Below are 14520 nucleotides of genomic sequence, written 5' to 3' on the forward strand. Positions count from 1 at the left end.
AATATTAATAAATAACGTTAAAAACGTCTCAAAAAATCAGTGATTTTTTTTAGTACTATAATATTTTTATATAACTCTAACAGTAAATGTATCTCACGTGAATAATGTAACATCTCCGTAAATATCTCCGTAGTAAAATATTTTATCAGATACGTGGAAATGGTACGTGAAAAGTCTTTATTCTACTCATTTCCAGCAGTTCAACACAGAAGAAAATTGGATTAAACATTGATCGATATTCGTAGTGCAGCTTTCCGATCGTCAACATGCCTCTTAATTATTGCGGTTTAATGCATTTAGAGGATCACATTGCTCGCGGAGCGTTTGAATAGCGCACGTCAAATTCACGTCGGCCGCAACTGGGTACTTTACGTTCGATATGCGCTCATTAACGTGGTACGTGAAACACATTGAGTTTCTTTCGATGAGTATAATAGAGGAACGTTTGGAAGTAATATAATTATATGTTCTGAAACGTAACGCAAATAGATATAGATACGTATATCTAATCGTTATAAAATAGCAGATTAGATAGAATATGTTATCCGCCACTCGTCGGTAATTGCAAGTAATAGAACGAAACATGTAAAAAATTTATTTAACGGTAATACGTTTAATTAAAAATAAAATTCAATACGTTTAATTAAAAATAAGCTTTACTATACGTTACAAGATTTAGATCTCGGACTTGATATAATTATATCCCTCCAAATCTTTTGCGATTAGTATAACTAAAAAATTCCAGTTATGAGCAAAAAATTACGCTTCACGTAAATTCGTGGTTGTCACGCCGAAACATTTTGCGTGTTTCGTGAATATTCAACAATCTTAAATATTCAACGCCGGAAAACAGCATTATTCATCTCTTGGTGCCAGCCGTTCCGAGCATACATCTATTTTTGTCACTCTAATCCTACTCCAATCGGTCATCTTGATTTACGACGTTAGAAATGAAGAAATTATTCTCGGGAACATTTTGCTATCTTTGTTCTTTGTCATACTGTCAACTTCATAACATTTGCCGTTCGTGTGACTTATGGCCACCAATTAATTTCGGATCTCGTGTTACAGCGCTGGAACTCATCAGTAATCTGATTCAGAAATATATAAATCCGCTCAATCCAATTAATATTTTACGTTTCGAAAGAATATAAATCTTTCATAAAAATATAATTTATAGTTCTCTGAATACGCGCGCGTGCAAACTTTGTACATAAAATACTCTTCTCTTCCGCGTCCACTCAATTTATTTAATTTATACTCAAAGCCGACATTCTTTATGTTCGCAATGCTACAAAACAATCTACTTATTTGCTGACTAAAAATTTACTTGATGCGAAAAGCTTCAGTTCTGAGTTTTATTTCCTTTTTTTATATCATTCCTATATCTATTGCTGAAAAGTTCGTGCAGGTGCAAAACTTATTTGCTACCAACTCGAGTTAAATCGATGTCACAACCTCGAAGAGCGATACAAATTAGATCTGCCTGATAACGCTTGCCACTCACTATTTCACTTTTCCTACGATCGTCCTTCTCATAGCTGCAACACGTTCGCAATATTGCAAAGGCTGACTGTAGCGATACGAGGAACGGCATATTTCTATTTGAGTGAATTCGTAAAAGAACGGACGAAGATCAAATCGAATTTTCTAAAATATATATTTTACGGTAGAGTAATTTACTAGTGAGTATAATATTAAACTTTCTATAGCTTCAACCAATAATATATTATGACTACAAAAAGATATAGAATCTTTAAAATATACGAAGTTTTTTAAAAATTACGTTAATCGATAAACTATAATTGTAGCCAACAATTTTCGTTTCTCATTTCTCACGGGTCACGGTGTCAGATGTCTCCTGCGCAATAATTCCCATCTTCATCGTTGCCGTAATTACTAAAAAGCAAAAGCAATCCATCCTTTCCTGAACTGACCAACAGAGCCGAATACGACATGTCGTATAGCGCGCGAGAATTAATTAGAAACGATCGGTTGGCGGATACTCTTGCGCGAGAACTCGACAGGAATTTTCAATTTACGATCCACATGGCCAGCACAACGCGAGTCTAATATCCACCTAGGTACCGGAAGCCGTCGCGTATGGTCGAATCAATTAACATATAGCACGCTCGCGCTAATGGTAGCGCGCGTACATTCGTGCGATCGGTACGACGCGTCCACTCGCCACCGCAATCAGAGTTTAATTACACATAAAGTAATTTGCTAATTACCTTTCACCCCGCCCGCAATCGGTAATACGTCGTGGTATTGATGCAGAACAGTTCGGAGTTACTCTGGTATTTTTCGAATTGTTCACGTCATGGCTGATCAATGCGAAGGATATCAGCGCTGACTTCAATGAACTATTGCTGCTATTACGTCATTACATTATTAGTGTCAGTTTAATTAGATGATAATATCATAAGTCAAACTATGATATTATTTATCATTAATGATTGACAGTCCACAATAATGTCAATATTAAGTTACTATATCATTATATATTATATTAGATTTATCATTATTATGCTGTTATATTAATACTGGCAGGCATTAATACCGCTAAGAAGCATGGAATTATTATTGTTATTGTTATCATTATTACCGCTGTACTCTCGACACTGTTTCACGTCAAAATAGATTATTCACATCAACGAGTGCAGACGTTTTCGCATCGGTGCGGAAATTCGTACAAACAGACAACGCGAGTTTTCCGCTTTCCACGGCTACAATCCGTATGACATTAATTTCGAGCGAATTAATGGGCGAACACACACACACACACACACACACACACACACACACACACACACACACACACACGCGCGCGCGCGCGCGCGCGTATATCGGATACGCACGAATTAATTAGCCTTTGCCCTCCTGTAATTGCGATAATGCGCATCGTCGCGACGAGTCCTATATAATCTCGCGAAAATTCAATCGATTCGACGGAGTCACGCGAGTAACAATCTGCGTTTGTTATCAAAATGTTGAAAGAAAGGAAGGAAGCAACATCGTTTGTACAAACAAAAAGTAACGTGTCGTTTCTCTTCAGCAAGAAAAATAAACGTCCTTGTTAGTGGTGCATTTCTAGTGTAAAAAATATAGAAAATTAATAAGATACATTGGAGAAATGCAATATGTATTAGTTTATTACTTTTTAAAATTGCAACAACGATAAAAAAAATTGCGGATTTAAATAATGCCGGCTATCCAAAAGGAAACGATCCTTTTATATTATATTGTTTCGTTATCTTATTTATTATTTTAATTTAATACGTTTCTAATAGCATAATAATTATAGAATTTATATATAGAATAATTATAGAATTCTAGTATCATATAATAATTATAGAAGTAATAGACCGAATTGTGCTTTCCGCGATTCCGCGGGAAGCAATGTTAATGTTTCTTGATAGCGTCACGATAATACATCCGGCCTTCGTTACATTTACATCCGCGATTCATCGAAACTCGCAGACCAAAGCTAGATATTGGTATTATTACATTTGCATATGAATGCAATCTGCCTTCCTATCGCGGAGGATAACTCATCCCAGAGTGAATATCCATTCAATACCGTCCCTCGATGCGACTATGTTGCGATGATTACCTTGTCGGACACCTTCTCATTGGTGTCACAACGGAAGCGCCCAACATCGTGAATGTATATATTTATTGTATCGACACACAACGGAAATTCATGGCTGTACATAAATTTCCGCGGCGCATTAGCATTGCGAAATTAAAAGAGCGAAAACAACGTGAAAACAACAATATATAATTGCACTCCGCGAGAAGATAAATCATTGACCGGATGTTTATATGTAATAAATATCATAATATATCCGAATATCAGATAATGCAATAATAATACGTTATCAAATTAATAATGTTAACACAATAGAGGAAAAGGTGGTAATATGGAACCTTGCTGATAATATATGGAACCCCTCAATATCTTAAAAACTTTAAGCTACATTTTATAGGTGACAGCTGGAACTTGTTTATTAAGTTGCCCTTTGAGCCGTAAGAGCGTTAGATTCACTAGTTTGACAATAACAATAAAGTAAGAAACATACTTGTCGATTTTCGAACGTTTAAAAGGTACACTGAGAGAAATAATTATTTTTTTCAAAAAAAATTTTGTTGATTTAATAAAACCGGAAAATTGTATGTTGCCAAGCAGATGATTTGATTGGCTTAACAAAATATTTGTACAAAATATTTTGTTCTTTTCGACTATTTTGTTTGTTAACTATATTGATTTGTTCTTTTTAACTAAATATTTTATTCTATCAATTATACATAATATAACATTAACTAAATATTTCTTTGAATAAATTTACTATTTTTAAAAACATTAATGTTCTTGGTTCAACAAAATTATTCTATTTGAGTTAACAAAATTGATCATTAACTTAAAAAAATTAATCATTAATTTAAAAAAAATGATTTTGTATGATACCATTTTCAGAATTCAATTATTTCATTTTGTTCAAATAATAGACGTATACTTAATTCAATAAAATAAATAATTGGGTCAATAAATTGAAAAATCAACAAAATTGTTTTGTTGATTCTACAATATTTTTCCCTCAGTGTAAGTAAAAATTTTGTTTATTTGTAACTGTTCGTGATTAACAGCTAACGTTTATAATCAGACACTTAAGGTAGCTGTCTCGCTACGTGCTAGTCATGTGACTGTTTGTAGGTTTTCACGTTCAGAAATATATTTCAGGCAATTTTTGCTAAGGGAAAAATAATTTTATGAATTATGGTGTAAAATTTCATACGTGACAAAGTATGTTACTTTTTCCAAATTATGTGATTTTTCTCATTTGACTCCGTTTTGATCAGCTGATCATGCGAGTCGTCGAGAAAGGTTACAAGTGAGGTTACATCTCCTTTTCGATTGAATTTTGACAATTACTGAGAAAGGGTTTCAAAACGCATGACAGGGGTGTCAATCACTATCCAATTCGGCTAAGAAAGATGAGCCCCATAACCTGCAACTGCAGTGATTAGCCAGCAGCGTTGCCAAGTCTTCCCAACCTCACCTCGACCAAAAAATGTCTGCTCGATTACCGCATTTTCACTAAAATAAACTAAAAAATTAGCAGCAAAATCTCCGGTAACCTATATATTTTATGGTTGCATCGGATTCTTCGAAATCTAATGTACAAAAAGCAATGTTTTTTTCTCACTTCATCTAATCGAAAAATACGAAAATATGTGATTGAAACCGTGATAGAGCCTTCTTTTCTGTATGAAGTAATGCAAAATTTGTGATTTTCGAGATCGATTTTCTAGAGTAAATAGTCGGTAAGGAGCCACAGAAAAAATCGACTGCAAAGCTGATCATATAATTTGATATAAAAACCGAAATCGAAAACTTTATCTAATACATGCCCTGACGAGACAGCTACCTTAAAGTATATGATGTTATCTAAAATAAAAGAATTGAGAATCTTGATACAGTTATATATATAATACCAGGAATGAAAGAATTAAGCTTACAGTTTACAAGAAATAGCTTAAAAACAAAAGGTTCCATATTACCACCTTCTCCTATATAATTTTGATAATAATTTTGTCAATTGCAATAATTATGACGGTATCGATGGCAACGCCTACGGTTTTACTAATAAGTAATTAATAATCGTATCTCCAAAAGTCAATAGCCATTGAATCAATATCGCAGAAATATTTGAGAATGTACTTGTCTCCGCGGGCACACATCGTTCGCATTCAATCAGGATTAGATTTGCTCGCATATGCAAACAGATGAGGGCGCGGATAGATTCCGTGTGTGGTATAACTTGAATTGTGAACGTCGAGGATTCGCGAAATAGCGGAAAGTCCAAAATCGCATACTCCAGCAGTCCATAACTCTAGGATTACGGCTGCAAGTTCCATCTATGCGCCTGAGCAGCTAACTGGTCCAATTAGTCGAGGGGCGACGTTGAATTCGGAAATTACAATGCACTGTGGATGACAAGTGCAAAAAGGAGACGAGGAATGTCCTACACTTTCTATCGAGATCCGTTGCCAAGCGCTTGCCAAATAGGGTTGTAAGAATTGTTATTGAAAGTGTGTGTGTTGAATAAATTTCCAAAGAACGTCAAATAATTTATTTCTTATGTAATAATAAATAATAAATAATTATTTTAAAATAAACCTTAATTGCATTAAAGATTCTATAAATCGATCAAAAAATGTGTATCTTAAAAAAAATTTTTTAAATCTAATACAAATTAAATTACAAATTATTGTAAAAAATATCTTAAATTAAATTAAGAATAATTAAAATAAATTATATAAAATAGAATATATAATTGCAAACGGATTATCAATTTACGATAACATAATTAAGAAATGTATACTGTTTATGTTTATTAAAAAAAAAACGTTTTTGTTACAGAATTTGAAAAACCAGATCATGACGACGAACCTCTGGGTCGAACAGGTGAGCGATAAATAATTTTCTTTCAAATATTTAATTCGTAACGTACTCCTTGAAACATTTTTCTTACGATTTTGTACAAATAAATAATTATTTATAAAACGTTGGCATTTCTAACGTTATTGCACAACTTTAATAAAGATTAATTTAAATAATATAATTGCGTGATACAACAATATTATTTAATCAGCATTTAATTGCGCGAGTAAAGTATTTTAAAACAAAACACTCGTTTTTCGAACTGCAGCGATACGCGAAGTTTGGTAGAAAAGAAAGACTCAGAAGCGTAATTGGACCGTTACGAACATTAGAAGGAACATTATAGAAGGAGAAAATTAACGAGGTAACCGAAACGTTCGCGTTTGGGAAACAACGGCTGTTTCGCTGCTTCACGTTACACGAACGGCAAATTACTTGTATTATGGGTACCTGGTATATGTACATATATATCTACCGATGTATCTGCGTGACGTTGTGGCCGTTTACCATAAAATACTAGGCAGGATAAGGCAAGAGAAATTAGACAACGGGTAGCGCACCGTCGCGCATAATTGAAGAATAATTAAGGCGTCGATTAGTATAGCGATTACGGTCTGTTTCTTCGGCGAAACGACGCGCAAAGCTCTCAAAACATCGTCGTTAACGGACTTCAGGAATGTCTAGACGTTAACGGTTTCTAGGAAAATGCTAATTGCCTTCACAAAAAGACTATTCTTTTTTTATACAAGACCTGCCACAATCACCGTACAATGCTTTAATATTCTGAAGATTATTCAAATATTCTTAAAATTATAATCAAAATTAAAAATCTTAAAAATGTCAAGATCACGATAATTTTCAAATGATAATAGTTAAAATTAAAGATTAATGTTCGATTAAAGTTCGCGTAAAGTTTATGCGTTCATACTTGCGCTTATAATTGCGTTTACATATGCTTAAACTTACTTTAGATGATTCATTAATTATGAATTAATAATTGAAAACAGTTGTACATCGTTTATCCCGCTATATAAGAGATTTTATAAGCTTTATAAAGTGCATTGTAGATATAATAAACTTAATAAATTGTTATTTAATAATCTTGCATTTATAATTAATTTAAAATACATCTCTTTTTCTCCTTGTTTATAATCACTTATCTAAATAATAAATTTAAAATTTTAATTGGTGGGATAAAAACCACAGTGGTGTAGGTCAAATTTTTTAAAATATTTTCTTGTGTGCATAATCTGTACATGCATCTATGCACATAAGAAAATATGTAAAAAAATTTGACTTACACTACCGTGGTTTTTACCCCTCTAATTAATTGTTATGTACCTGATATTAAAATTAACATTTTTAGCTTCATGGTGTCCTAAATTGTATTTTATAAAAATTGTATTTTCTAAAAAAAAATAGCATAAAGCGCTTGGCAAAAAAATTATGAAAAAAAAATAATAATATCTTTATGAAATTCAATTGCTAATAATATTTATACTAGAAAACAATTTTACTATTACAAAAATTACTTTATTATTATCTATTATCTTTTATCAATATTTTTGTTTTAAAATGTTTTTTATTTTTTTTATTTCTATAGAGTTTAAATTGTCCACGTATTTCAAACGACTTGTGTAGCTTTTAATTATTATTTCATTGCGTAATAAAGCACCAAAAAATGCCGATAAATAAGCAAAATGGTCAATAATGATTCGTTAATAAAACTTTATTTTATGAGCTTTTTATTATCGAATCACTGAGATCGCTTTAGTTATTAGCACATATAGCTGGCATTTTTTGGTGCTTCATTACGCAACTAAATAATAATTAAAACTCAAATTGTCATAATTCTGCCAGTAAATAAGCAAAATGGTCAGTGCAATATATAATTCAATGAATATTTGCTCACGTTCCAATATTTAAGTTTAAGTATATTACTAATTTATCATAGCCTATCCAGTTTAAGATATACACATAATAATACATAAATCTATAAAATATTTGATTCATTGATCTTCTTAATAAAGTATCTTCTTAATTTAGCATACGTGCAGTATATACATTTATATAGATTTTATATTTGATACAATATTTCTTAAATGTATTAGCTTAGTTGAAAATAATAATATTTTGTCACTCACCGACACACGATGCGCAGCGGCGGAGTTATAACGCAAAGGTTGATCTGTAATATACATATACAATATGTAAGTTAGAATTGGCGCTCACAATAACCAACGTTTTAAAAACTAATTGCCATAATAACTATATAATTATCAAAAAGAGTAATTTTTTATATAAACTTTTATAAAATCTAAATAAAAAATGAAAGTGCGACTCTCTCTAATATAAATAATTATTCAAATAGCGAATCGTAAATAAGAGATTAGATACTTACCCCGGTGCTCCCCGCCGTCGCCCGATGCTTCCCAGACCTCCTCCTCCTCTCAGATTTCTTAGTTGCAGCCGCAGCACAACACTCGCGTAAATACCGTTAATTACAATCACGCGTACATGATTCTCAAACGGGAGTCATTCAATGGAGCTGAAAAAAGAAATAATTACATCGAGCGTCACTCTTACAGTAGGTATACTTGCTACGACGACGGCATATCGAGCTTTATACTAATACGAAGGCAATGAAGGCATACTTTTCGTACCGATACGTGAGGAAGTAATTAATAAAGCAACGCGCAACTTACAAGCACAATGCATCCTATACCACAGAAAAAACGCCGATGAGCGTTGCGTGCCAATCGTTACGAAATATTCTATGTATTAATTTTTTAAATACAGATTCCGTAATGTATATTCTGGTCTTTATATATCAATCAGTTACTACACGCGGCATTCCGTTACCCGTTACTTACATCACACGGATCGGATTTACGCATTAAGCCGGTTCTATAACACAGTGAAGTTGTACCTTCGTCGGACTTCGGAGTCGGCTACTCGGGTGTCGGAACGCAGCCGATGGCCCAATGAGAGAATTTCTTTTTTCGAGAACGAATTTTCTTCATTGGACCATGCATGCGGCTGCGTTCCGACATCTAGTTGTAGAACAGACTTTACTCCGCACTTTCCGATTTGAAAATGATAGGTGGGGTGGGTTACGTGTATAATTGCGCCAATTGCGGAGAAGAATTTAAGGCGATATATCCGAAGAATCAGTGTACACGGGAATCACGGGATACCTCGACTGCGTTCGGGGAGCGCTCTATTTGCTTATTCTATCCTTGTTTTACGCCTGATGAGCGATAAAGATAGAATGATATGCAATAGCGCTAATAGCGCGCTTTCCGAACGTAGCCCTCGTCGCCGCGCCGTCCTCCATCACCTCCACCTTCCTTGACGTATACGTACATATTCGGCGCGGTGCGGCGCGACATCGCGGCGTCGACTGACAGAATTTAGGTTAGGAAGGCCAGAGCTTCCAACTTCCAGCAGTTCCAGCTCTCGCGCGGGGCGACGCGATGTACCGTCGTACATCTAGTTTAAACGTCGTTGACATTATTATTGGTCGTAAGTCGTAAGTATATTAATGAAACGATGACTTAAAATTCTCGGTTTCTATCGCTCCGATCTTTCTAGCTCAAACGAACAAATATCTGCGTCGAGACACATAATTTTTAGCCTAATATCTTACGAGTAGGTTCGTATAAACGAGAGTAATTCATGACGCTTGAGTAATTGAGCGCCATGTAAATGAGTAATAAATTATTGAAAAATGTCACTATCGGCTCGTTCGGGCGTCAGCGAACGAATGATTGCGTCGCGCCTCGCGCCGCGCGTCGTGCCAGACCTTGACACGCACTATGAACAATGCTCTACCCTGTGAGTCAAAATTACGGTCAAGAGTCGCGTGTGTTAGCCAAATATATTCCGTTCCTTATATTTTTGATTACATTATTAAATGCTTGCTGCCTATCGAAACGGATATTTATTTATTTTAACTGAAAATCGAAGCTGTAGGATAAGAGAATTTTTAAATTATGATCTTGTGCCGTATTTATGTATTTATGGATAACGATCATTTTTTCAATGTATAAACTTGAATATATTTCGAATTGCGTTTTGCATTGTTTTGAATGGACTATCGTACTTGTGTTTTATTTCATAAATTTGTTAGCATCGTCTAAGATACCTACCGATTATTTTTTCTCAAGTGTGTAATTATCATTTAAATTTTTATATAAAAACAGGTTAAGTAATTTTTATGTAAAGTTAAAATTTACTAGTAAAATTAGTGATAAAATTTTATTCTAAATTCTAATACTAATTAGTGTAATTATTAATTATACTGACTTTTTCTTTCGATTTTACTAAAAATGAGCTAAATAGTAAAATCGATATTACTATCAAGATTTGTACAAATTAATAGATGATATATCGGTATGCGTGTATAGGTTTGATAACAGGAATTTTGAGTGATATTATTAATCAACTTTGATCATTTATAATTCCGAAACTATTGCGAAATTTTTGACATTAGAATTTTTAATTCTAATTATAGTGTTCTTTAATTACTGTTCTTTAATTTTTAATTTTAATTGTAGTGTTTTTTATAGTGAGCTTTATATTATTGTATCGTGATACAGAACGTTATTGAAAGAGATAAATCTCTGGAATAAATTTTTATATTATATTTAATTAAGACGCGACTCACGCGACAAAAATATTTGTATAAGCATATATAGTTAAAACTTGGAGGACAATAAAATTAAATTAAGGGTATTAGGGAAATTTACGACAAATAATAACTGTCGCTTAAAAAAAGGAAGCTTTTATGTTACATAGAAAACATCGGAAACCAAGATTTCGTTAAGTAGATTTTTAATTACAATTGGAAGAGATTGCATTCGGCAATGTTTTAACTTTATAATAGTTTAAGCTAGAATTTATATTTAGTAAGATAAATTTTTCAATATTTTGCTGTATTGAAATTACTTCTGAACTTTTGCCAGGCGGCTTAGTAAACTATATTTGTCTTCAAAAAGGCCGTTAACATTCTGACAGCTTTATATATGCGCTCTCTCAATTACAACAAAATTCGCTCATGCAGAATGTTCCGGAACAAAACGCGGCTTCGACGTTGCATCGCGTGCGTATATAGTTTCATAGTTAAATCCGATAAAATCGCGAAGGTACACACGTATGTCGGTCCGTCGAACGACGAACGTTACTCGTCGCGGTACGAAAACGATTCATACGCGGGCCATACGGTCCGCGGATCGTCTAGTTCGGGGGGGACGCAGCCCGTTTGCAACACGAGTTACATTTCTGTCTAAACGCGTGTTGTACGTGTACATGGCAAAGCATTCCCGGCGCGTCTCGCAGAGCGACGTGCCATCCTTCAACGTCGAATCCACCCTCCACCCTCGCAGAGCGACTGGCCGCCAACAACCTCGCCTGCTGTTAGTGTCGGCGCGCACTACTTGTCACTCCGCCTCGCTCAGGCTCATCCATACCGTGCCTGTCGTTATGTCGCTTTTCATTTTCAATTATTCTTTAGTTTAGATAGCCGACAAATCTTTATCACGCAAAATATAATGAAAGGCACAAACAGTTTTTTTTTATACGAGATTAAAATATAGATGGAAATTAATAAAGCGTTATTAATTTTGAACAAAAATTTAAGTGGATATTCTTGATTAATGCATGATTATGAAGATTATAAAATTTGTCATAATAATACTATATTATATGCAATATTACGTTTTAATATATTTGTGCATAACTAAATATTAAATTGTCAGGGAAATTTTTATTTCGTTTGATGGAAAATATATTTAAAGTACTTAGTGTCATTATTTTATTAGGAAACTACATTTTAATTTAAAGTAATATTAAACATAGAAACAGTCATAATTAACACAGAAGTTTCAGCCAGAAACTATACTAATTTCTAATAGAGTCCCTGATGCTTTCATGTACATAGATATATAACCATGTAACTAATTCGCTTTCAGTGTTACATGCTACACGCAGTGACAACGAAATTTGGGTTTCTGATGTTATCTATGTAACATAAAAACTTTTTTTTCTTTTTAAAACGTCAGTATTATTTGTCATAAATTTCCCCAATATCTCGTAATTTAATTTTATTGTCTTTCAAATTTCATTCTGTACAAAAATTAATCTTTTTTTAGAAAATGTAAAAAGAGATGGAAATACACTGCAAATCCAAGTGTGTTATTTTTACACGCATAAACGTTTAAAAACGACATATTTGACTAAAGCTCTTTTTACATGTTTCTTCATGAGTTACATAAATTACGTCATTTAACACGTTTAATCGCATTATCAAGTCATTTAGACTTCTACTAACATAAGAAAAACAAACATTGACGACTTAGATCGTCAATAAACAGCAATTAGTTTAACTGAAATGTTATCTGGTAAACTCGATATATTCGTGGCGATCATGGCGCAGAAAGACGTGCGCTGCTCTAATGAGCCGAAGATCCGAGTTCAAATCCGACCAAAAATTGTCGATTCTTATTTGATCGCCACCTCTCGGAAGAGTTAATGGCAATCCATTGAGAGTGTATCTCTTGTCACGAGCACTTCTCTATATTTGGGATCCTCCAGGTTGAGGGTTGGGCGCTAGGCTAACAACCTGTGAAAAAAAATTGTTAAGAAATCAGAAGGAGGCCTCGGATTTGATGAAAGCCGAACTTCAGGAGGCCATGGCTCGATCTTGAGCTGTGTAGTGCCACTGAAGAAAAGAAATTCGATAAATTAAAAGGAAATAGACAACTCTTCGATGATGTATATATAATTACTCGTTTGATAATTAAGTAATCTTCGATCGAAAGATTACTTAATTGATGACGCCTAACACTGATTGAGCAGGTCTGAGGAGGTATGTACTAAAAGATATAATTTTTCAATGATGTAAAAAATCACCCATTCTGACAATTGCTGTAGAAAAAGTGATAAGTCTTACCTGAAAAGAAAAATACTATTCTGCAAAATTTGCGATAGTTGTTGATGAGCGAATGAGCGCACACTGCAAATCCAGGTGTGTTATTTTTGCATCACGCATAAACGTCAAAAAGTGACACATTTGACTGAAGTTTTTTTTACATATTTCTTGTGTGTTAAATTATGTCGTTTGACACGTTTATTCGAGCGTTTATTTGTATTAAATTACAAATTAATACGTTCAATTGTGTTAAATGATATAATTTAAAACGGAAAGAAATGTGTAAGAAGAACTTTTGCTAAAATAACACACTAGGATTTGCAGTTTAGGAGAAAACTTTAGCATTAAAAATATTGTTATTGTACTTGTTTACGAAATTGTATTTTGGTTTAGCTAAAAAATGAACAAATATCGATGCTAATTCACTAGCGATTGAGAGTCGAGACATTTCTGTATATAGTTGTAAATCAAACGATTGTGTTGATTTCTTGGCTAAAATTTAAATTGTAATTCTCAGATAAAATTTTTAGACTTTACGCGAATACACAATTTCTCTATTTTTATTAAGGTCTTCTGTTTGCGGAGGTTCGTAATAAAAAGTTTATTTCTTTCTCTTATCTTCCTACGCGCTCATTCTTTTCCACGTCTGTTTCATTGTCCATGCGTAAAGATAAAGTTTCATACAGAATAGGTTCGGCATACAAAGAACCATTGCGATAATCTGCACATATAAAAAATCTGATTGTGCTAGAAGATTTCGCAGAACAAAAGTATGAAACATGAAAAAGTATTTGTAAATGTACCGTCTAGAAAAAAAAGGCTAATTTTCTCGTACATAGCATTTTGTTGTACTTCACGATTCTTAAACTTTAGAAATATTAACATGTCGAAATATCGAGAGACTCGTCACGTAACATTTCCTGATATGTATCACAAAGTTTCTTACGTAATACGGGAAGGCATGGCGGTACCTGCGCGATTTATTCCGACAAAATATCTGAGGGAGCTTTTCTCGTACGTTTGAGTTACCAGTTTAATTTCGCCGTAAAATCGACCGCGTACATATCGACAAATCCACAAGCGAAATTACTTTTCCTTGCTTGAGCACGAAAACGAATTAAACTACGCAACGAGATGGGAA

General features: G+C 33.6%; 1 protein-coding gene across 1 annotated transcript in view; it reads left to right on the forward strand.

The window, feature by feature from the left end:
* Positions 1-14520, forward strand: part of Nachralpha4 (nicotinic acetylcholine receptor alpha4) — a 255707-nt gene that overhangs the window by 131943 nt on the left and 109244 nt on the right. The window contains exon 9 of the mRNA XM_071781731.1: positions 6428-6472. Coding sequence (XP_071637832.1) covers positions 6428-6472 — 45 coding nt within the window. The remainder of the gene's footprint in view (positions 1-6427; positions 6473-14520) is intronic.

This window comes from Temnothorax longispinosus, chromosome 6, assembly GCF_030848805.1.
Source record: "Temnothorax longispinosus isolate EJ_2023e chromosome 6, Tlon_JGU_v1, whole genome shotgun sequence".
NCBI classification, from domain to species: domain Eukaryota; kingdom Metazoa; phylum Arthropoda; class Insecta; order Hymenoptera; family Formicidae; genus Temnothorax; species Temnothorax longispinosus.